Below are 24,411 nucleotides of genomic sequence, written 5' to 3'. Positions count from 1 at the left end.
TGCAGCCCGTCAGGGTAATCTGCTGGCAGGCTGTGAGAGAGTTTGTTTATATTGACTGTCCACGGGCATGGCCTCCCACAGCTCCCAATGGCCGTGGTTTGCCATTCCCAGCCAATGAGAGCTGCAGGAAGTGGTGGCCAGCACATCCCTGCGGCCCGCGCCGCTTCCCGCAGCTCCCATTGCCGGAAACAGTGAACTGCGGCCACTGGGAGCTGCGGGCAGCTGTGCCTGCGGACGGTCAATGTAAACAAACTGTCTTGCAGCCCGCCAGCGGATTACCCTGATGGGCTGCAGGTTTCCCACCACTGCCTTAAAGCCTCGACTTCCATCTAGGTGAAAAACCAAAAGCAAACAATCCCAGAATCCAATGACATTACATTTCATTACATTCATCCAAAGCAACTCAGGATTAGACACCGACAAATCTCTGACCCCAATCCTGCGTTGATGAGTACATTGTCTCCTGTGTACACATTCGGCCGACGGCATAGCCATCATCACCCTGCAGATCAGAATGCAGGACTGAGGCCTAACTGAAGGCCGTCTTTGGCCCATAACGTGTCTCTTAGCGTTGGTAATTTACTGCTGAACTACTTTGGGTTTTATTATAAAGACAATGTTATATGAAAGTCCAAAAATAAATAAATAAAAAGTCAGGGGGGAATAAAGCCTTCCCAATATTTATCACATCCGCGGAAGAACCTGAATACAGAACATTGTGATATAGCCAGTGTTGTGAGAATATAAGATTAGATAGGTTTCAGAGTAGCAGCCGTGTTAGTCTGTATTCGCAAAAAGAAAAGGAGTACTCGTGGCACCTTAGAGACTAACCAATTTATTTGAGCATAAGCTTTCATGAGCTACTGTAGCTCACGAAAGCTTATGCTCAAATAAATTGGTTAGTCTCTAAGGTGCCACTAGTACTCCTTTTCTTTTTATAAGATTAGAGGTGTTTTTAAATTTTTGTTACTGGCATGATTATAGATTTTGAGAAGATGCATACTAACTTTTTTTGCAGTACTTACAAACTACCATCCCTTTTTAAATAGGTACTAGGTTTGTGAGAGTCTATCAGTGCTCTAAAAGGGCCTTCATTCTCTCTGATCAAAGTCTACAGCTGGATTTTTTATTTCATGGATCATTGAGTCGATAGACAGTAACAGATCTGTTATGGTTTATTAGCTCAATGCCTGTGCTGGGCATGTGTGATAGGAGTGCATGCTAAAAATCCTTAAGAAATTTTTATTGCAAAAAAGGTACAGCATCAGGATTTGCATGGTGGTGGGTATTGTGTTTTCAGATCGTGCACAGCTAAGGTAGGAGGTATGGAGCCATCCTTTGCCCCCACTCATATGCAATAGCAGAGCAACTGGCCACAATGTGACCCTTACATTACCCTGATCACAAAGGCTATGGAAAGTTAGAGGAGGCACCAGCATTAATCTCTCTCCACCACCATCCCCCTATGCACTCGCCAGCAGAGCTGACCAGACACTGCACCTTCTTCAAGGGTGGCAGAGCAGCTGTGCTTCCTGGCACTCTGGGAAGTGTTGCTCAGCCCCATCACGGGTCAGGGGCTCTACTTTAAAGGCACAATAGAGCCCTTTGTCATTTTAGGCAACTTCTCTTCATTTTGCACACATGTAGCTCCTTTCCTCTGAGGAGATGATGACACTTTATACACATGGATTGAATCTCCCAAGCATTCTTCCATGTCTGCAATGGAATAATTATTATCCCCATTTTATAAAGAGGTAAATTGAGGCATGGGCAGGTTATGTGACTTGCTCACATTTTCACAGTAAGCCACTGAGTAGAAGAGTGCAAGTCAGCCATAAAGAGTCAGCTAGATTCCCAGCTCCTGTTTTAACCAGTAGGTACACTGCAGGCCCGGGATCTGGAGTCTGGTCTCTGGTGTAAATTAGAGCAGTCTGGCTGCCCACAGTACCAAAGGGCCATTCCAGCTGAGAATAGCCAGAGCTCAGAGGCACCCACACCATGCTTCTTTTCTCCTTGGAAATGGTCCCTGTGCTAGAGACCTGATGTACAGGTGCCATAGAGTTACCAGGCCAGCTGCAAAGGCATACGCAGGTAGCCAGTGAAACTGGCCTTTTGGCTGCTTTGCACCCTCAGAGCAGGGTGCATGCAACTTGGCCCATGACGGTCATGTCTTGTTTTTCTAAAAAAAAAAGTATGCTCTAGTTCAACTACAGCTATTGACCTTGAAGCAGGAAATAATTCAGGGAAGTCCTATGGCCTTTGTTATGCAGGAGGTCAGATTAGATGATCACAGTGGTTCCCTCAAGTCCTTAAAAATCGATGAATTTATGTCCCAACTAATGCAGTATTGTTTCCTGTTGTCCATTTACAAAGGTCTCCTCCGGTCTTATTTTGAATGTCCCAGATGATGTTGTGTGACAGGGTGCTCAGCCGAAAACCGCTTAGCCAATTAAGGGAGGTGAATTGGAGCTGGGTAGACCACTTGGCCCTGATTGAGCAAGCTTGAACAGCTGCTGCATCAGCAGGCTGGGGCTGGATAAGAGCCCCAGAGGAAGGAAGCCAGGGAGGGAGCTGGAAAGAGGAAAGCTGGAGTAGAGGAAAGGGGAAGCAGAGAGCGATAGCTTGCCCCCTTTTGCCTGTGAACTGCAAGAAGGGACTACTTGTATGGTGGAAAGGTGGTGGGAGCACAGCCTGTAAATAAAAGCACCAGGTGAGCACTGCACCTAAAAGTCTCTGTGTGACTTTCTCAGCCCAGCGGGGGCAGGAGCCGGGAGGGCCCTGCAGGGACCCTGCTACATGTGACTGCCATAATTTCCCTTGGGAGAAATTGCTTCTTAGAACAAAACTATCTCAGAGTAATGTAAGCCCCCCAAAAGTGCTAATAATATTGTTGTTCTGGAGTTATATATAGCCCTTGATACACATATGGAAGCTGCCATTGCTATCTGAGTACACATCCAGGCCACAATAGAGGTAGAAAATACAAGGGCATAGAATTTTTTAATTTAAGCCCTTATACCTGGTTGTCTGTGAACCAAGTTCCAGTACAGATTTAATGTTTTTGACTGTGCTATAAACCACTGAAATGGGGATGTTTATAAGGGAAATGTTGGTCGACTTGCATACAGTGGAAAGAAGACATCTAAAGCTTTCAAATAAAGTTATGTGTTACTTATTAAATGCAGCATCAAGCTGTTTGCCAGAGATTCAAACTCTGGCAAACAAGCTACTCTAGGGTCATAGCTGTGAACTGACTGCTGTTTGCCCATTATGTTTGAGCTCAAAACCAAGCAGAAAGGCTGCCAAGAATGATCCTGACCTACCGGTGACCTTCAGAATTCATACTGCTCCACCAGCTAATAACCATGCTGCCAAAACAAGATGAGACAGGGCTCAACGTGAGACCCTGGCTGTGTAATCTCATTCTCAGTCTGATTTTTTGTTTGGTGTGAGATTGTTTGGGAAAGGTGAGGTTACATGGGACTTTAGCAACATTGCTAGTTTAAATCACAACTACACAGTGCAAAGATACAGCCACAGATACTTACTCAGCTGAAAACATGAACTCGTTTCTGACCTGTCCAGGGCCCTTTTGTGTTCACTTCCTGCAAATGTTCAAGCAGTCAAACTATAGTAGCACAAAGTGAGTTACTCACGTACTTGTAGCTAGTCATTAATGCATGTGTTACAGATCCCCCTCTGTACCTGATCCACAGGAGATATGAGCTTGTTACACCCCCAACTAGCGTGTTTTGGCTCTTAAGCTCAAGCTGTCACAGCCTATTATTTTTAACCCCAGGCGTCCCCAGTTGTATCAGTCAAGATAGAGTCCACCGCTCACATGCACATGTATTCCCACTGGGAGTGGGTAGACAGGATGGTAATATGATGGGCTACGGGACTTAATGGGCAGAGCACTGGACTGGGACTCAGCAGATCTGGATTCTACTTCAAGCTCTGCTACTAACATGCTGGCTGATCTTGGGCAAGTCATTTTAGCTTTGTGTGCCTCCGTTTCCCCATCTGTAAAATGGAGATGATAGTACTTACCTCCTTTGTAACCCACTTTGAGATCTACTAATGGAAAGTGCTATAAAAGCTATATATTGTTGTTTACTGAATGGCACCATCGTTAAGAGTACCTTCAAGTCTCCCCGTTGAGAGACTGTAGAAACCTCCCTATTAAACACACCTTACTGCTATTAAGAAAATCAAAAAGTGGGAAGTAATATTTGTATTGTGTATGAATTTTTTAAAGTACATTTGTACTATCCAGGACTTACCCAGCAAGGGGGGTGTTGCCTGGAATTAGTGAAGGGGTGAGAGGAAAGAGTGTTTCTGGAATTTCAGAATATTATATCTGTGATGAGTTTTCTGAACCTGATGAGTCATCCTGGAGCCTGAGCCTGAGTGTTCTGAGCTTGATGAGTCATTTGAGATAATTACCTGAGAGGCCTAAGGGCCTAGCCAATCCACAAGCAGGCAAGAGTCTAACCAGTGACCTTACTGCAGGAATATAGGCTCCTAATGAAAGCAGTCACTCTGGTCTCCTCAACCCTTGTTGGGGTTGCTCCTTGGTAGTTCTGACACACCACTCCTGCTCCAGCCACAGCTGGTTGCTTAGATGTCCTGACAGTGTCTCACCCTTTTTTTGGTGGAAGTCTTCCATAGAAAAATGAAAACTCCCAGCAAGCTCAGATTTCACACCAAAGTTCATAAAGGCCACTTGTAGGGCAGAATGCTTGGAGAATGTTGTCAAGGTTCCTCCCCCACTCTGAACTCTAGGGTACAGATGTGGGGACCTGCATGAAAAACCTCCTAAGCTTATCTTTACCAGCTTAGGTCAAAACTTCCCCAAGGTACAAAATATTCCACCCTTTTTGTCCTTGGATTGGCCGCTACCACCACCAAACAAATACTGGTTACTGGGGAAGAGCTGTTTGGACACGTCTTTCCCCCCAAAATACTTCCCAAAACCTTGCACCCCACTTCCTGGACAAGGTTTGGTAAAAAGCCTCACCAATTTGCCTAGGTGACTACAGACCCAGACCCTTGGATCTTAAGAACAATGAACAATCCTCCCAACACTTGCACCCCCCCCTTTCCAGGGAAATGTTGGATAAAAAGCCTCACCAATTTGCATAGGTGACCACAGACCCAATCCCTTGGATCTGAGAACAATGAAAAAGCATTCAGTTTTCTTACAAAAAGACTTTTAATAGAAATAGAAGTAAATAGAAATAAAAAAAAAATCCCCCCTGTAAAATCAGGATGGTAAATACCTTACAGGGTAATTAGATTCAAAACATAGAGAACCCCTCTAGGCAAAAAACCTTAAGTTACAAAAAAGATACACAGACAGAAATAGTTATTCTATTCAGCACAATTCTTTTCTCAGCCATTTAAAGAAATCATAATCTAACACGTACCTAGCTAGATTACTTACTAAAAGTTCTAAGGCTTCATTCCTGGTCTATCCCCGGCAGAGACAAAATATAGACAGACACACATACCCTTTGTTTCTCTCCCTCCTCCCAGCTTTTGAAAGTATCTTGTCTCCTCATTGGTCATTTTGGTCAGGTGCCAGCGAGGTTACCTTTAGCTTCTTAACCCTTTACAGGTGAGAGGAGATTTCCTCTGGCCAGGAGGGATTTTAAAGGGGTTTACCCTTCCCTTTATATTTATGACAGGTCCTGACAGTGTCTCACCCTTTTTTTGGTGGAAGTCTTCCATAGAAAAATGAAAACTCCCAGCAAGCTCAGATTTCACACCAAAGTTCATAAAGGCCACTTGTAGGGCAGAATGCTTGGAGAATGTACAGGGAATAAACACTAAAGTGGCACCATTATTGTTCACCAGTATGAGAGCCAGCACCTCCAAAACCAGCCAGCCGTGTTCTAGGCTTCCATGACCATATCTCCAGCTCTGTGGAACAGGAGCTAGAGGTCACAGTAGCACACACTGAAAACAGTGAATCATTAGCTGGTGGATGATGGTTATTTCTGTCCTCAGAAATCCATGCTCTAGTTTGGTCCTCCACTGAAAGGGATGACCCTGGCCCCAGACATTGCTTTAAGCTTTAAGCCCACCCACCTTGGTTTGCCAAGCTGCTTCTGGCTCTCCTAATAAAGTCTATAAGACAGAAAACCATAGTTGTGTCACTGGCTGGGATTGCTTGAGAAGAAATGGAGCTGATAGCTGATCTCCCTACATTTCCACAGGTAACAATTCCCCTCCTCTGCTTGCCTATCTCTTATGTTTCAAGGGAGGTTGGGGGGAGAACTATTAGCTGAAGAGCTATGACTTCATGGAATTACCCCTTATTTAACCACTGTGAAATCAGAATCATGCCTTGAGTGTTTTACCTGAAAGTCAGACCAGTCACAGAGAGTGTCATACTTGTAAGCCCTATAAGTGCTTAGCTTTCTTTTCTTGAAGTTTTAGAGTCACACAGTATGTCTACACTGCAATAGCTGACTCAGGCTCGTAGGGCTTGGGCTGTGGGGCTATAAAATTGCAGGGATAGACATTCGTGCTCTGAGGCCCTGTGAGGGGGGAGGGTCTCAAAGCCAGAATGGCTAAATAGGCCCAATGGTCTGTGATGGGATGTTAGATGGGGTGGGATCTGAGTTACTACAGAGAATTCTTTCCTGGGTATCTGGCTGGTGAATCTTGCCCACATGCTCAGGGTTTAGCTGATCGCCATATTTGGGGTCGGGAAGGAATTTTCCTCCAGGGCAGATTGGAAGAGGCCCTGGAGGTGTTTCGCCTTCCTTTGTAGCATGGGGCACGGGTCACTTGCTGGAGGATTCTCTGCTCCTTGAAGACTTTAAACCACGATTTGAGGACTTCGATAGCTCAGACATAGGTGAGAGGTTTTTCGCAGGAGTGGGTGGGTGAGATTCTGTGGCCTGTGTTGTGCAGGAGGTCAGACTAGATGATCATAATGGTCCCTTCTGACCTTAATATCTATGAATCTATGGACCAGAGAGTATCTAGACTGATCTTCTGTATATCATAGGACACCACGCAGCACCCACACACTAAACCCAGCAACCAAAATTAGACCAAAGAATTACAGTCCACATTTTCTTCATTGACGTTGCATGCCTATAGACATGGGGCTGTGCTGACCTAGCAGAGCTTTGTAAACAGAGCTTGCTAGCCAGCCAGGTGTGTGTAAACACTCAGAACTTTAAAAAATACAAATACAAAATTATGGGGCAGATTCCGCTCCCTGTTGTGGGTCCCTTGCTCTGAGACCGCACAGGGGCCATCAAGTAGGCAGAAAGGCCCCCTGGGAAATTCCCGTAGCATCGGGCCAGAGTTGGCCATCCTATGCTATCCCACTGCAGAGGCAGTCGAGCAGTGTTCCAAGGTGGCGACAGACAGAGCACACAGATCACTGTACCCTCAGCCAATCTCTGGGAAGCAGAGCAGTTCATTGGTGGTTCTGGAGAAAACCACTGTAAATGGAGTGAGTCTAATGTATGCTAGATGCTGTGCCTCCATAATCTAGTCCTGTATTTTACTGTGACACTCTGTTGGGGTTCCCCAAATTGTGGACCCTCTGTCACCACTCTCAGCCTCAGCAAGTGAGAGTTTTGCTACTGCTAAAGTATGTGTCAGCTCCCTGACACCCCAGGTTGTCTGCCTTGCCAGCAGACTCTGCCCATCCAAACCCTGCCAACCAGGTAACAATCAGTAAGCCCCAATTCCCAAGTTCCTCAGAGAAGTCTTTTTGCAGTGCACCACTCCTCCTTACTGAAACACTCACAAAACCTTATCAAATGTGCTATTCCTTTAAAGAGACAGTACTGGGAGCAGCTTGCTACCTTACCTGGAGTTAACAAACACTCTGTTTCAATCAAAGCACTGAACTGGATTGTAGTAAAAGTAAAGTAAGTTTATTAATAAAGGGACACAGGTTTAAGTGATATCAAGTATCAGGAGTAAGGATAGAAATGGTTACAAACAAAGAAACATAAAAATATGCTTCTATGAATAAAACCTGGATTAACAGACTAGAGTCTCTTGTTCAAAGCACTGTTTCTCACCAAGTTTCTTTTTCAGCATGGCTTACCAGACTCTTTGGCTAGGGCCCTTCACAGAGCTCAAAGTGTTTGGTTCCTTTGTCTCTTCAGGTGAAGGACAGTATAGAGGTACTGTCCCCCTCTCTTTATAGTCCAACACATATTTTTCTGATGGGTATCCCCAGAAAAAAGTTCCTTTTTCCTGCTGGGTCTATACGGCCACCGTGCTGTCAGGTGTGGACTCCATGCTGGTTCCTCCCCCACTGGTGATTTTTACAGTGCAAATGGTCTCTTCCCACAACATCCAATATAAATGAATTTGGCTACACCTGATGTGAGGTGTTGGCCTCTTTCTTTGGTCTGGAGAAAGACTGTTTATCAACTTCCCTAACATGCCCGGTTTAAACACATTTTAGTCACATATTTTCGCCTCTCTTAAGTCCTTTGTGGGATGACAGTAGATATATCATGCAGGAATATTAATGATCAGTGAGTCATTAGTTTTCCCAATGATATATTTCATGTCATCTTTTGGGTAAATATCATGACAACAGTGTGCCAGCTGGTATTGGGGTGCTCTTAGGGTCAGACTTTCCCACAGTTGTGTCAAGAAAAAACCCAGCAAACAAGCATTGCAGTGGTCTGCATGCCTTGTCACGTCATAAATAAGCTATGTTCTAATAAAAATGTCTGAGGTCAAGCTATAATAAAATAGGTTCCATAGTAATCTCTAATTTATCTAGGGTGACCAGACATCCCGATTTTACCAGGACAGTCCCGATTTTAGGGGACTTGTCCCGCGTCCTGACCTTACGTCGGTCGGGATGCCCTTTGTCCCAATATCGGGACCGTCCAGACCGCAGCCGCGGCGCTGCCACTCACTGCTTCCTGGGGCAGCTCCCAGTGCCACCCACTGGCAGGAGTGCCGTGTGCTGCAGGGGCGGGACTTGCAAGCATCGGGAGTGGACAGAGAGCCGCCCACCCGACATGAGCCGACCCGCGACCCTAGAAGCCAGAGGGACCTGCCAGCCGGATGCTTCCCGGGAAGGGAGCCATCCCATGTAAGCACTGCCGGGACTCCCCACCTTGCCCCCTGGCAGGTCCCTCTGGCTCTTAGGGTGGGGGGGGCTCTGCGTGCTGCTGGCGTCTGCAAGCCCCACTCCACGGCTCTAGCAGCTCCCACTGGCGCTTTTCCTGGCCAATGGAAGCCATGGAGCTCGTGCTTGTGGTGGACGCAGCACATGGAGAGTCTGGAGACTCCCTTCGCCGTTCTCACCCTAGGAGCCAGAGACCTCCCAGCAGGGCTGGTGAGGGAGGCCAGGGAAGGGGACAGGGTGTGATGGTGAGTGTCTGGGAGGTGTGGAGGGTGCTGGGCAGTGGGGGAGGTTTGTGTGTTTTGTGGTGGTAGACAGTGGGGGCCGGTTGGGGGGTGCTGGGAAGTGGGGAAGATCTGTGTGTGTCAGGGCACTGGGCAGTGGGGGTCTGTTTGGGGCATTGTGTAGTTGTGGTGGTGGGGCTGTGGGGAAAGGCACCTGTGTCTGTCTCTTCCCCGCCCCCGCCCCTCCCACTCGCCCAGTGTGTCCTGATATTTCACTCTTGCGATCTGGTCACCCTAAATTTACCAAAAGGTGGTTTTAGAAATGGAAAAATCTGCAAAAGAGGTATAATACACTCCACTGAATTTTCAAATATGGGACATTTTGACAGTAATTAGAAATCTTCTGTAAATAACTGTTCATTTTTAAATTGCTTAAACTGAAACCATCCATTTTACTTTGTCAGTGATCTTGCAATTGGGTAACTGAGAGTGGGAGTTGGCCTGAAAACAGGAAGTTTAATACATTATAAATTGACTTTGTCTGACATTTTAATTAGTTTGACTATACATTTTCATATTCAATCTTGTGAAAAATAATCATTTCAATTGCATGCTTTGTACAATGTCTTTCTGTGATGAGTAAGAACTGAAATGACTCTCCCACACCCTCTGCAGCATTGCTTTGGGAATGAACTATACCACAGCTGCCCTATAGTTTTTGGTTGTATTCAAAAACTTCATTTTTAGATAATCAGTGGCCAGACCCACTTAGAAATCAGTTTCTGAAGTATGTGTGATGCATTGATAGCTTCAGCAGGATTATTGTGTCTGCTGTTTTAAGGTTAAATATCATAGTTATCAAATAAGAAAAAAGAAATTCTTGGAGAACAGAGTTCTTCTGCACTGCTGGGTAAGTGCAGAATACAAAGTATCCACAACGTACAATGTAGTCTGAAGACATGGACATCTTTAGAATACTATTTGCCACTTGAATACGGTCTGCAAAGTCTCAGGAGCTCTGTGCAAAAAGCTGGATCTAGCTGGAGAAAATGATATTGTGCTCAACTGCCATTTCCCTTCTTTGATGTAAGATTAATGCACATCCTGCTTATATAGAGAGCTAAATCATCACCTACATGGATACTTCCCAGGAAGGAGAATGGAAACTCCACAAGTTTTGACTCACTGACTTTCCACTTGGTTGTTCTATCAGGGGCTTCACTCTCTAGAACTGAAAGGCAGCTCAGCTCCTGTAAACCTGCAGATCTTAGGCGATCTGCTGCGAGTCAGGGCCATGCCCACAGAGGCGCTTTTGCATCTGCACTGGATGCCAAGTACAGGCCATGTTGATGTTGGGAAGTGAGGCCATCCAGCCATGTGTTACAATCATACTATAATACTAAATTGAACACTCAGTACAGTAATCATTTGAAATGTTTATTACACTGCGAGTGAAATTCTCCCTCCCGGCATAACAGTGGAGTACCTAGGAGTGGAAATTTGGATGGGCCCCAACTTGTAGGTGGACAGGCAATGACAGACTATGTCCCCTATGCATGCTAAGAATTTGCAGGAAATATCATGTTTTGCTGTGATAGTCTTCCAACAAATATCAGGGAAGTTTAAATCCCCCATTAATACTAGCTCATATGTGTTAGCTAATCTTGTTACCTGCTTATAAAATGACTCATCCACTTCTTCCTTATTTGATGGTCAGTAATAAACCCCCACAACACCACATCCTCTTTTCCACATATGTATCCCTTCGGAAAAAGCTGTATCCCTCAATCATGGGAGTTGTCCCACCAAGTCTCTGTAATGCCAATTAAGTCATAATTTTCTTCATATACCATGACTTCCAGTTCATCCTGCTTGTTCCCCATACTCCTTGCATTTGTGTACAGGCATCAAAAATATTTTGCAGACTGCCTGTTGCTTTTCTTGCCTTTTTAATGCAGTTGTGGTTTCTAGTTCCTGCTCCAGAAATTAGCCTCTTCCCCTTGTCTTCATTATTTGAACCTACATGCACATTGGCCGGATTTTTGTCACCATCCCCCATAGGATCTAGTTTAAAGCTCTCCTTATCAGGTTAGCCAGACAATGTCCAGAGATGCTTGTGATATGGTGGGACTCACCATGCTAGCACCGCCTGCTGGCTGTCTTGGGAATTAGCTGTACTAGACAGTGCACCTTCTTCTGGTGATTTATCGCTGCTGTCACTCCCGCTCCAGGACCCATGTCACTCCCAGGATTGTGGCATGCTCTTCATGACACAGCCCTCTGGCCGTGGCCCACTCTGTTCTTCCCCCTTCCAGGGGAACTACAGTCTGCTGTCCAGCTACTTCCCTCCGTGGCAACTGCAGCCAACTGTCTGGCCATTTCCTCAGTGGTGAGCGGGGGATGCAACCTGCCCACTACTCTGGGTCCCAGCCCAGGAACCCCTGGCAGCCACATGCTGCATCCCCTCCAACCTTTCAGTACCTTTCCCTGGGCCACTTCCCTGTGGCCCCCAGCACCCTCTTTGCCCTTGGCTCTGGGCCTCAGATTGTGAATTCCTGCAGCCAACCCAGAGCCGTCTTTAGCTCCCTGCCCACAGACCCCTCCACCTCCCTGTCATTGCTAGCAGCACTGCTCTGTCCAGGGTGTTGCGCTCCTGCTAGGAGCCTGATCTTCCCACCTCAAGCTCCAGGGAGCTACTGAATTTACTCTGCCCTGCAGCTCTTCTTATATGGGCCTGCCCAGCCCTGACTGGCTGCTCCTCACAGCCCCTTTCCTATTGGCTGCTTTTCACGCAACCACCATAGAGCTCTATTAACTTCTAACAGGCCAGTGTGGGGCAGGCGCCCTATCACAATGCTCTTCCCAGTATTTGATAGATGGAGCCCATCCCAGCACAGTAATCCTCTTTCCTGGAACATCAGCTTGTTGTAGAAGCCAGAGGTCTCTCGCCAACGTCACCTGCATGGCCAAGCATTTACTTCCATGATTCGATGGTCCCTGCCTAGGCCTGTTCCTTCAACAGGGAGGATGGACAAGAACACCAGTTGAGCCCCAAACACTTTTATCCTTCTTCCCAGAGCCACATAGTCAATCATCTCCTTGTCATTTCTGAACATCCTAAGGCACTCCAGTCTTCCTGTGAGCTGCCTCTTAGGAACACAGAATTGCACAACAAATCTAGGCCCCTCTGCCATGGACCAGTTCAGTTCCAATGATAAACCTGCACTGCATAGAACTCAGTTGCACATGAATTCTGTGTGTGGCAATGTATAGGTATAGGGATAGGCAAGATATGGGATGAACCATAGTGTTCATTGCTATGCAGAATCACCCATTTTCCAATCTGCTTAAAGGGCTACTGGAGTCAACCATGTCCATCGGGTTGGAGTAGCCTCCACAAAACAGCTATGCAGCAACTCCATGACTTTTGGGAACACTCCTACCCATCCTGCATATATCCTCAGTGCACAGTGTGGCTTCTCAGGGTTTGTGCTGGACTCTGGATTTCGGTCTAAGTAACTTAGCAACCGAGAGCCATAAGATATGCATTGTATCATCTCTGATATGTGGAATTGCCCAGCATTTAATTTTAAATAAAAGTTTAATTCTCTTATTGTTTAGTAAAAACTTGGTCCGTTATTGATAGTATTTTGCTAAACAACAATAAACCACCACCCCCATCACTGCATAACCTCACTAAATCCTCTTTTAGGCACAAGGCCTTGATTTTGCTGTCATTGAAGTTAATGGGAGCTTTCCAATTACTTCAGTGAGAATGGGATCTAGCCCTCAGAGCCCAATTCTAAAATCTTGATTCAGTCCAAACTTTGGGAGAAACCTACTCAGAGAACTGTAGGAACAGACATAGCTGTGAGTTAGTAACATCAGCTCCTTTTGCTGGGTTATCTCTGTATATGTATTTTTGAAGATGTTACACATCTCAGCTTCATGTGGATGGGTGAGACAAATATCCTTAAGCCAATATTTTTGGTAGTAATTTACAGCACATACTCAGATGTTAGCAGTTTCAAATCCTTGGAGGCTGAGGCACTGCATGAGTGAAGTTTATGTTTCTGAAAGATAGAGTTAAGCCGGCCCAGTGTCATGGAGTTGTCAAAGTCTGATCTATTTTGATAAACAACATAAAGCATTGTTCTTGATCAATCACAGCTCTTCTCAGCTGCTTCTCTAGGGGAGCACTCTTTCATTTGACTCTAAAACTTACAAATGCTTCCCCCCCACCCCGCCCCCATGTTTCTTAATGAGAAAAAGACTATGTAAGAATGTCCAGATTTCTAGCATTTTAACCTGATTTCCTTACTTTCCTTTCCCATTTGGCTATTGAACTGTCTCTTCTCTTTGTAACTTTAACTGGGATGAGTGATTGTTCCAGCAATCATTATGTTGGCCTAGGAAGTTTAAGTGACAAACTAACAAACAGATAAAGGAGGTAAGTAACATACTGGAAATACCGCTAACTTTATTTTTATTTTCTTACATTTTATGGGTGAGTTTGGTGCTCTTAAAAGTGAGGGCCTGATGGAACTGGTTATGATTAGGTATAGTGAGAGCTGGCGACAAACTTCCCCTATGAAGCTCTAGATACAAATCTCAATCTTGACCTGTGGCATCCTGCATCAGAATCGCACACTGCAGCATTTCTTATCAGTTCTTGTCCTGGGTTTCTCCTAAGCAGAAATTCAGACATACTAAATTGAGTTGTATTTTTATTGTTTATGTGAGTAAGTGTCTACCAGGAATTAGGCTGAATTAGGCATTTACTGTAAATATAAATATATAAATCACATGCACAAACACAGGAGGCTAGGGCCTAGAATCCCAGTTCTTCACATCCAAAAATACAGGCCTCTCCTACTTGAGCTAAAGAATGATGCCTTTAGCTAACCCTGTTAGTAGGACTCATAGATTCTCTGTGGGTCAGCGACAATATAGCACAATATCACTCATAAACACAAAAACAGCCTATTACAATAGGATTTGAGCCGAAATCTCCAGACATAAAAGGCTAACATGCTCACCCATAGTGCCACATAGTCCCTTTTCTGTTCAGCAGTGAGTTGCCCCCTAAATCAAAATTCATTCCTTTCCAAGAGGGAAGTTCCATTTTTTCTCATTTGAAGCTATGGAAGTGAAAATATATAATGAAAGCCCATTTGGTTCTTATCTAATCAGAACATCATCTCACTCACAGTTTCAGTGTCAGCCCTGCTTTCCTTTGCTTTGCTTTGTGGCTCTGTTACCTAACTGCTCATGAGATCACACTCCTATAAAATAGATATTTATTACCATACATAGAAATTTACTTTGTAGCTGATTTGTTGATTCTTGGGAGCTTATTTGTAGGAATCCCTTTATCAATAGGATACATGTGTATAGTTAGATTTATTCATAGACATTATCACTATCCCCCATTGCATTCCCTGGTGTTGAACAAATAGTCAGTAAAGAGGGCAGTGTTTTGTTCACATTACCCTCAATAAATGGGTTTAACTATGATACAAATCTCATAATTCACCTCTTGAATCCCAGTGGTTATTGGACAAATCCAAGGCTTAGCTGTAAGCCTTCAAATATACCTCCACTGACAGTCTAAGGTGATGTCATAGTTCTGCAATCCTTCACATTTATTGGAGTTTTCAGTTGCTATGGTTTCAAAGATTTCCCTGAAATTAAACTTTTTACGTATGTCAGTACAGCTAATGAGCTTTTACAAATAACTCCGCAGTTGCCCTGCTCTGAGCAGGGATTATCCCATGCCACTAGCTGACCAAATGCCAGTTATTCAGGAATTTCCACCCCTGCCTTCTGAACAGCATTATTTCCCTCCCATGAACCCTCTTTTGTAAGCAGCTGCAGCATGCTGAGGGGACTCCAGTGCTGTTGGAAAGATGAACTTGCCTGGGGTGCTGATGCAGCAGACCATGTAAACAGCTCCAGCATTCCCATTCCCCAAACCGTAGCACAGAATTTCTTTGGAGCCTCTGATCTGCTAGTGTAGGCATCAAGAAATCTTGTGTCACCCCCAGACCTAAGTCTCCTGCACTTTATCAAGGTACTAACAGACAGCTTCCATGTATTATCTTGCTTTTAATTATATGAGTGATTTCACATCAGGAAGATGTGTTTGTAAACTAATGGCTTTAATGATGTGATGAGATTAAAAATGAAGCCTAATTAGCTCAGTATATTTAACCCTTGGAATGCTTCCAGGCATGTCTTTATGTCTATGCCTCTCTCATCACGCAGGTTAATCACTTTCACTGCTGTATCACAAAGTGCTCCTATTTCATTGGAGACATCATTTTCTCAGTATGGTGGGCAAGTAGTAAGTGCCTTTTGGAAGTAGTACTTCTGGGAATAATGAAATTGCAAGATGGGTGATGGTGCCTATAAGTACTGTGTGTATTTGGTAGTAACCCTGAGCAGTGGCAGAAGAAGGTATTTTTAAAATGGAATTTCCCCATTTCACTTAGATCCAGATCAGTGTACTCAATATTCTTAGGTGAACAGAACCAGACTTGAGTTCTGTTGCCAGAGTCCCCTGAACTCTGAGACTGGCTTTAGAAAAAGGAGAAGATACAATGGCAGTCATCTGTCTGTCATCACTGTGGTATATAAGTATTGCATATAGTCCATCTCCTTCAATTGGCATTGGCTTGAACTTCCAGTGGCCTGTCACATAGATTTGTCACGTTTGAGTTCAATATATTCAGAACATATATAAATAATTGAGATCCACTGACTGATACGTTGTTCCAAAAATCAGCCAGTGCTGGTGCTTTCTGCTAGAACTGTGAGAGAAGCTTAGTATGTCAAGTGAAACCCAGAAGTTTGGCTTTTCACTCACAAAATAATGGTAAAGTAATTTTTCTTCCATGGTTTGATTTATACTTTTTGATGATTCAATGTAAGTGCTATGATGAAGGGGAGAGTTCCAGGCAATAGTCTCAATACTGATTCCTGCAGTGCAAACCAATGATGTGATCCTACTCCCACTGACGTTCAGGGGAGTTTTGCCACTAACTTCACTGGAAGCAGATCTAATGCTACTTTGAACTCTTAAATTTCATTACATTACTCCTAACTGTACCCCCTCCTACCTCCCCATCTTTCTCCCCATCCCATGATTACTCTCTAGTCATAGTGTCTACACCTTAAAAAAATGTATAGACTTATCATGCTCCACTTTTACCTTTTGTTTAACCAAGCTATGTCTTTATAATCCTTGCAATCTTTCCTTTTAAGTCTGCCCCCAAACCATTTTCATGCTCTTATCTAATAATAATACTCAGATACCCTGGTGTTTGGCTTAATACAAGGAACTACATAGATACTTGAATATCTCTTTTTATCTGTAGATCTCAAAGCACTTTTCAAAGCAGAGTAAGCATTATCTCCATTTCACAGATGAGGAAACTGAGGCATAGAGAGGGCATATGCTTGCCCAAGTCCATAGAGCAAGTTAGTGTAAAGATGGGAGTGGAACTCTGGTGTGCTAACTCCCTACTTTGGGTGCTAACCAGTAAGCTATTGTACCTCCCAATTTTTAAAGCTCTACTCAGAAGATAAAGCAGTAATACATTAAGTCAGTGGTTTTCAACTTGTGGTCCACAAACCACTAGGGGGTCTGCAGACTATGTCTAAGATTTCCAAAGGGGTCAGCACCTCCATTATAAATTTTTGAGGGGTCTGCAAATGAAAAAAGCTTTAAAACCACTGCACTCAGTGATACTAACACCATTTAAGTCAATGGAGCAGTGCCAATTTACACCAATCAGATGAGGTTTAACAATGACAAGGTTCAACAAGGACAAGTGCAGACTCCTGCACTTAGGATGGAAGAATCCCATGCACTGCTACAGACTATACAGACTAGGGATCAAGTGGCTAGGCAGCAGTTCTGCAGAAAAGGACCTAGGGGTTACAGTGGACAAGAAGCTGGATATGAGTCAACAATGTGCCCTTGTTGCCAAGAAGGCTAACAGCATTTTGGGCTGTATAAGTAGGAGCATTGCCAGCAGATTGAGGGACATGATCATTCCCCTCTGTTCAGCATTGGTAAGGCCTCATCTGGAGTACTGTGTCCAGTTTTGGGCTCCACACTACAAGAAGGATGTGGAAAAATTGGAAAGAGTCCAGCGGAGGGCAACAAAAATGATTAGGGGACTGGAACACATGAGTTATGAGGAGAGGCTGAGGGAACTGGGGATTTTTAGTCTACGGAAGAGAAGAATGAGGGGGGATTTGATAGCTGCTTTCAACTCCCTGAAAGGGGGTTCCAAAGAGGATGGCTCTAGACTGTTCTCAGTGGTAGCAGATGACAGAACAAGGAGTAATGGTCTCAAGTTGCAGTGGGGGAGGTTTAGGTTGGATATTAGGAAAAACTTTTTCACTAGGAGGATGGTGAAGCACTGGAATGGGTTACCTAGGGAGGTTGTGGAATCTCCTTGCTTAGAAGTTTTTAAGGTCAGGCTTGACAAAGGCCTGGCTGGGATGATTTAGTTGGGGATTTGTCCTGCTTTGAGCAGGGGGTTGGATTAGATGACCTCCTGAGGTCCCTTCCAACCCTGATATTCTATGATTCAGATGTGGATCTAGCCCTTTCTGTCAAAAGAGTTTTGACAACAGTCATGAGTTCTCCCATACTTAATTCCTTGAGATACTATGAAGAGGGACATCATGGAACTCAAACATGAATAGAGTGTAGGGGTGAAATCCTGGACTCATTAAAATTAATGGCAAAACTCCTGTTAACTTCATTGAGAGCGGGATTTCACCTTGGAGTTTGTTTGCGTAAGTTATAGTATGGATGTTCAGTCTGTCACATTGTTTGGAGTGGTTGATGATTGTGAATGCCTACCCCAAGGCAGACTGTCAAACACCAGGCAGACACCCCAAACTGGTGGATCACTATATGAGTCTTACCACAGAGTCACAGACAGTCCCCTTAGCTTCTCCAGTCTGTCTTGCCACCCAGGCAAGCTGGACTTAGTGAAAAATGGTCACTTACACCAAAAATCACAAAATATTCAGGTTGCTTCCAGTCCCAAGAGAACAGTCACTTACCCCAGATCAATTGTACAGGAGGTCAGACTAGATGATCATAATGGTCCCTTCTGACCTTAGTATCTATGAATTGGTACCCTAAGTCTTACACCAAAGACAAAGCCTGTACCCAGTCCTGTAATAAACTATATAAAGTTAGGAAAAGGAAATGAGAGTAATTTCAGGTTAAAGCAAACAGGCATATAGCACAAATAAGTTACAATCTATATCCTAAGTGTGACAGAGTTGTAGTGATCTGTCAATTCAAAATGTCTTTCAGGGCAAACCCAGGGATAACTGTGGGGGATCTCTCACTTCAGTTTAGAGTCTCTGGCTCCATGTGAATCCAAACAGCAAAGAGATGAAGAATTTTTCTGGGCGTCCATATTTATAGCTTCTTCTCACAGAAACCAAGCTGACATCAACAGTTCCCACGAAGATCTCTTCTTCGTGGTAGTGGGGGGGCGGGGTGAGGATGCACTTAACAAAGTCTTTGATCCTTGACATCACACAATAGCTTATTTGCGTTTAATGAACAGGATTTAACATCTTGTTAGAGACTGTCATTTGTATTACACAAGGCTTTTCCCCTGTTTAATGAGTTACATAGTCACAGAGGTTTACAATGCAAATGCTTGCTATCACTTTATAACATGGGGTATGGTTGGATGAGAAGAATACATGCAGCATACTACAAGCATTTTATAAAACACTAAACACATTCTTATCAACTTAACATTTAATATTTATTTTGATAATGCTAACACACAGGTAAGCAAAACTGATTACCAGTTATGCATTTATAAGTGTTCAGTGAGGTCTGGGGCCTTGGCATGAGCTGGCATCTTGTCTGCGAGCGTCACACAGTCAAAATAAACTGGGCATAAATAGGGGGTGTACAGTATATCTGCTGTTGAAGGCAAGACTGTGTCTAAACCTAAGTGCCTAAAATATTAGAGAAACTATACACGAATAATGTCTTCACAGAGACATTTTTTTTAAATCTAAGGTAAAAGGTAAGGTAGCTTGTGTCTCATGACAGTGAAGTTTGTACCATATTTTTTCTCATCGTCATGAGACTCCAGTGCCTCCTAGCAGTTATCCCCTAATATTTAGCCTCTACGGGCCTGCTTCTGCTCTTCTATCCATGTAAATTGGGATTAATTTAATGGAGTTACAATGGTGTAAAACCAGTGTGAGAGGAGAATCAGGCCTTGTAATTTTATTTAAAGGCTATCATTGGGTTCATCTTCAAATGTCATCTTTTTCACTTTGTTTGGTAATGCTGTGTACATAATAAATCTGTTATATTTGATCTACTACTAATGAGAAAATGTATTTGTTCTACAACTAATTAGAAAATGACTCTGACATTTTGATTTATAAAATTGTCAAGTTTGCCTTTTTTCAGTCCTCTGAGTAGGGGTAGGTATACTCTGTTGTACAGACAAGCCTCTGCTTAAAAAGGGGTTGAGATACTAGAGAGCACAATAAAGCGGCAGAACCTTAAAATGCACTATTGCTTCAGGGCAATATCATACAGTTACCTGTGCTAACAATTGTCTTTCTTTACAGCCACAATATTCTTCTCTATGAAGATGGCCATGCTGTTGTTGCTGATTTTGGAGGTGAGGTGTTGGTGATTAATCTGAAAAATGTCAGCAAGTTCTCAAAAACTAGGACTCTGTTTTCTCTGATGAATCAGAAAGTTAATGAGGCTGTACTTTGCTTCATTATTTCTCTGAAAAATATCCCGGAGAGTAGATTTGGGCAATTGCAGTTGTGTCCTACTGAGTTCTGCAGGGTTCCATCTTGTACTTGCTCTTATTAAAGGTGCGTATAGGGTTGTGTGGAGGGTGAGAGAGGAGGCAAGGCTACAGTCCATGTACAAGCTACAGTACTTTCAGAATGCCAATAAGCCCCTGCTCCACGTTTCTCATTTAACTCAGTCAGTGCAGTTGAACACCTTACCCGCAGTCTAGCTGAGACTGGAGCATGGATGAGGTTTGAATGGCCAGGCCTCAATCCAGATCAGAATGCAGTTGTGGTGGTAGGGTGGAGGAAGCAACTGGGGAAAACGGCCAGGGTAATGTCTGTCCCTTTAATTGAGGATGTGTTCCTATCTTTTTTTACTAGAGTTCACAGTCCAGGGACAGTGTTGGAGCCCCGCTGTTATCACACTATAATAGAGGAGCAGGGATCAGGATAGCTTTCTTTCATCTTTGTCTGGAGAGGAGATTGTGGCTATTCCATTCAGATATGGAACTTTGGGTATGTCTACACTGCAAAAAAACCTCCCGTGAGAGCTAGTCTCAGAGCCCAGGTCAACCGACGTAGGCTATCAGGGCTCGTGCTACGGGGCTAAAAATTGCAGTGCAGATGTTCCTGCTTGGGCTGGATCCCAGGCTCTGTGACCCACCACCTTTGATCCACACTGCTATTTTCAGCCCCATAGCATGAGCCCACAAGCCCAAGTCAGTTGACCAGGCTCTGAGACTCGCTGCCCCAGGTTTGTGGGGTTTTTTGCAGTCATACCCTTTGTAGACATATCCTTTGTCACCACAAATTTGGCCAGGCTTCCCCATAATGATCTGAGGCTGATGCAAAATGCAATGGCTCACTAATTAAGTAGATTTTCTGGCTGAGGCACATGTGGCTGCCTGTTGGTGTCTGGGTGGAAGTTAAGGCGTTGGTTTCCACCTATAAAGCCCTAAATGCCCTGAGACATGCCTGTTTGAGACACCGACTCTGTCACTGTGCCACATCAGCGCAGTTGTAATCAGCAGAGGTACTTGAGCGTGATTTTAAAGAGAGGGAGGAGGGGGATGCTGGCAGGACATGATCTGCGAGGGGCCTTTAACTTGGAAATAGTCCAAATTAGAGTCAGCTACTTTGCAAATCCCACCTACTTTCCTAGGCTATTGGAGAAGGAGGGATGCACTGGGGTCTGGTGGTTGTAGGGGTAGCTGAGCAGATAAATATTTTTCTTTTCTGCTGGTTATACTCTGGTTGGGGATGCTACTGGGTGTGTTCTTGTTTGTACAGGTAGGAATGTATTTTTAACATGTCTCAAAGGTACCCAGAATTTTAGGTAGGCACTTATGTATCGTTTACATCTAAATCAATCAATCAATATTTCATATATTGCCTTTGCTATAGTCATACAAGATCTTATGAAACTGAAGTCTGCTAGAGCAGCCTTTTATATCACCAGCCAGCTGAAAGGAAGTATGACATTAAATCAGAGTGCCAGTCTTCTGTGCCTTTGAATTTTAGTATAGGTTTTTGGTGTTGTTTGTTTTAAATCTAAATGAAGTTAGACACACCAGTACAGTTAACCCTGAGTTTAAAAACTCTGAGACAGATCCTCAGCTGGTATAAATCACCATGAAAGCCAATGGAGATATTCCAATTTATAGCAGTTGAAGATCTGGCTCACTGATGTAAGAAGCTCCATTTTATTGGGAATAACTTCCTGTATCCTGGTGTAATAGTGGGATATTGTATTTCCTCTTGATTTTACAAAACCCAAATTTTATGGAAGTCCTGGGTTTCCACCAAAACTTCTGTAAAATGAGGTTTATCTGTAGTGTTGTTTATTTAAAAAGCTTTCCTTTTTTTGTCTCAGAATCTAGATTTCTGCAGTCCTTGGATGAAGACAACATGACAAAACAACCTGGGGTTTCCTTCTTGTTCTTTTCCATTTAATTAGTATACTATTTATGTGCAAACTCAGCCTAGGAGAAAATGATGAGATTAGATATGTTTTTGCTGGAATTGATGATGTTGTACAGTGACACTATAATGCTTTGTTTCTTTTGTATGCTAATTTTTTCTTAGTGTTTAAGATCAGCCTTGATAATAGCAGAAATTATTGGAAACAAAATATGCACACTATGCAGTCACAAATGGGCTCCCTACTGTGTACCCAAAAACCAATATTATTATATGGTTCTCATTTTAGCACAATCACCCCTGAATTCTTAGGCATAACATGTAAATCATCCCATATATATACATATTGCTTTCTGATAGTCTGAATTTCTCACAGGGAATCAGTTATCCAACATGGATTTTCTTTCTGAGTTCTTTTCTCAATACAGTTATTTCAAATAAATTGCTCATATGGGCCCAACTTTTTAAAAGACAATACCCAACAGCTCACAGGCACTTTTGAACACGCACTTTACAAAATTTAGCCATACCCTTTCCTCCTGTGACAAAAAGGTAACAATACATTCATGATACATTGCAGCATCAGAATCTGTTACTCTGGAATAGAGTAGACTTCCGTGTTAGAAATAGTGTCATCCTATTAAGAAGCAGTAATCCGAACTAACCATGCAAGAGGGAGAAGTGATGGCTGTCGGAGCAGACTTGGTGGCTAGTCCAAGATGATGTTTCACTAAGAAACCTCTTTTAACATCTTGGTCTTTTAAGAACTGTGGATGAAATTCACTCTGGACCAGAGGACCAGAGTAAGACCCACCACTCCTCATGAGCCCAGTGAGTGGCAGGTTGTTTGTGAAGCAGCCACATAGATGGGTGCCTGCAGCATACAATGATAGCCCAGGAGAGAAGCCAAAGGATTAATGTATACACAGATCCAGTAGTTTTAATACCCGCATAGTTGTCATTATCATTATTCCAGCTCCTAATTTGGAGTAGTAGTTAAAGAGAGTTAGACATGCTAACTGGAAGTGTGGATTTCAACTCCTGCACCACTCTCAACCTACTCTTCTCTTACTTAAAGCCTGATTATGCTAGCTTTATGTGGGTGAAATGAATTCCATGCTAATGCTGAAGACACAATATGATGTATGGTGATTTACTGCATGAATTATGTATGCTACCATGACTATTTGTTGTTAAAAGATTTATTTGTTAGCTTGTTGTGGAAGAAAGAAAGAAAGAAAGAAAGAAAGAAAGAAAGAAAGAAAGAAAGAAAGAAAGAAAGAAATGTTCCTATGTAAAGGAAGAAAACACTCCATTAACATATTATTGATGGTTTTTTGATCCACAGAACCTACGCTGGATGGCCCCTGAGGTATTCACTCAGTGCACTCGATACACTATAAAAGCTGATGTTTTCAGCTATGCTTTGTGTCTCTGGGAACTGTTAACAGGTGAAATTCCATTTGCTCACCTCAAACCAGGTAAGATGCTCACTGAACTAACACGAATACTACCTTCATCTCTGAACTGTAATAAAGTAGCTGCATTTCATAGCATTAATCAGTATTTTACTAGAATTCATATTATGTGGTGTTCACCTAAAAATTCAGCTTTGTTAAGGTACCAGGAAACATAGGAAATTGAGTGTGCTTCTGGATTTGGGTGGAACCTTGGGGAATGTAGGAATGTCACTCCAGAAACTGTAAAGCCATAGAAGTTTAGGGGATTTTTTCTTGGAGTTGGGAGTGGAGGAAAAGGATGGTAGTTAGAACAACAGCTGTGATATCTGCAAGATTGATCAGACAGGGACTTCAAATGGCTTTCTTACAGTTGGAAGAAGACAGGTCTATGCATGAAATTTTGTTGTGGGAAAATGTAGTTTTCACTTGTATTGTATTGAATTCTTTACCCAATACAATATAACCATCAACAATTGTGTACAACCCTATCATCTATCTATCTATCCATCTATCTATCTATCAGTCTAATCCTGCTTGTTTCAAAGGTGCCTATCACTGTTGTATCAGGATCTCCTGATTAGGTCAATTACTTTACGAAATAATAATTCAAATGCTAAATGAAATCTCATACATGACTTACTAAATCAATTTAATCCCCAAATTATTAAAATTAATATTAAATTTAATGTATTGTGTGGTATGTAGCATTATGTAAGCAACTTGTTAACAATGATATACCAGACAGTAACTGAAACATCAGTGTTGGAAATAGTTTACTGGGAGCTCTCTTATCTGTGAAATGGCTATAAAGCCATTGCTAACATAGAAATGTTTAGGCATGGATCCTCAAGTGCCTCCA

At 43.3% G+C, this 24,411-nt stretch overlaps 1 protein-coding gene across 4 annotated transcripts in view; it reads left to right on the top strand.

The window, feature by feature from the left end:
* The window catches only part of TNNI3K (TNNI3 interacting kinase), a 166,550-nt gene that overhangs the window by 84,601 nt on the left and 57,538 nt on the right, over nt 1–24,411 (top strand). For all 4 annotated transcript variants that reach the window (XM_074961531.1, XM_074961530.1, XM_074961529.1 and 1 more), the window contains 3 exons: nt 19,993–20,045; nt 22,046–22,098; nt 23,441–23,573. In XM_074961531.1, the coding sequence (XP_074817632.1) occupies nt 19,993–20,045; nt 22,046–22,098; nt 23,441–23,573 (239 nt within the window). The remainder of the gene's footprint in view (nt 1–19,992; nt 20,046–22,045; nt 22,099–23,440; nt 23,574–24,411) is intronic.

Source organism: Natator depressus, chromosome 8 (assembly GCF_965152275.1).
Source record: "Natator depressus isolate rNatDep1 chromosome 8, rNatDep2.hap1, whole genome shotgun sequence".
NCBI classification, from domain to species: Eukaryota; Metazoa; Chordata; order Testudines; family Cheloniidae; genus Natator; species Natator depressus.
The sequence above is the reverse complement of the archived record's forward strand: the minus strand, read 5'-3'. Positions and strand labels throughout refer to the sequence as shown.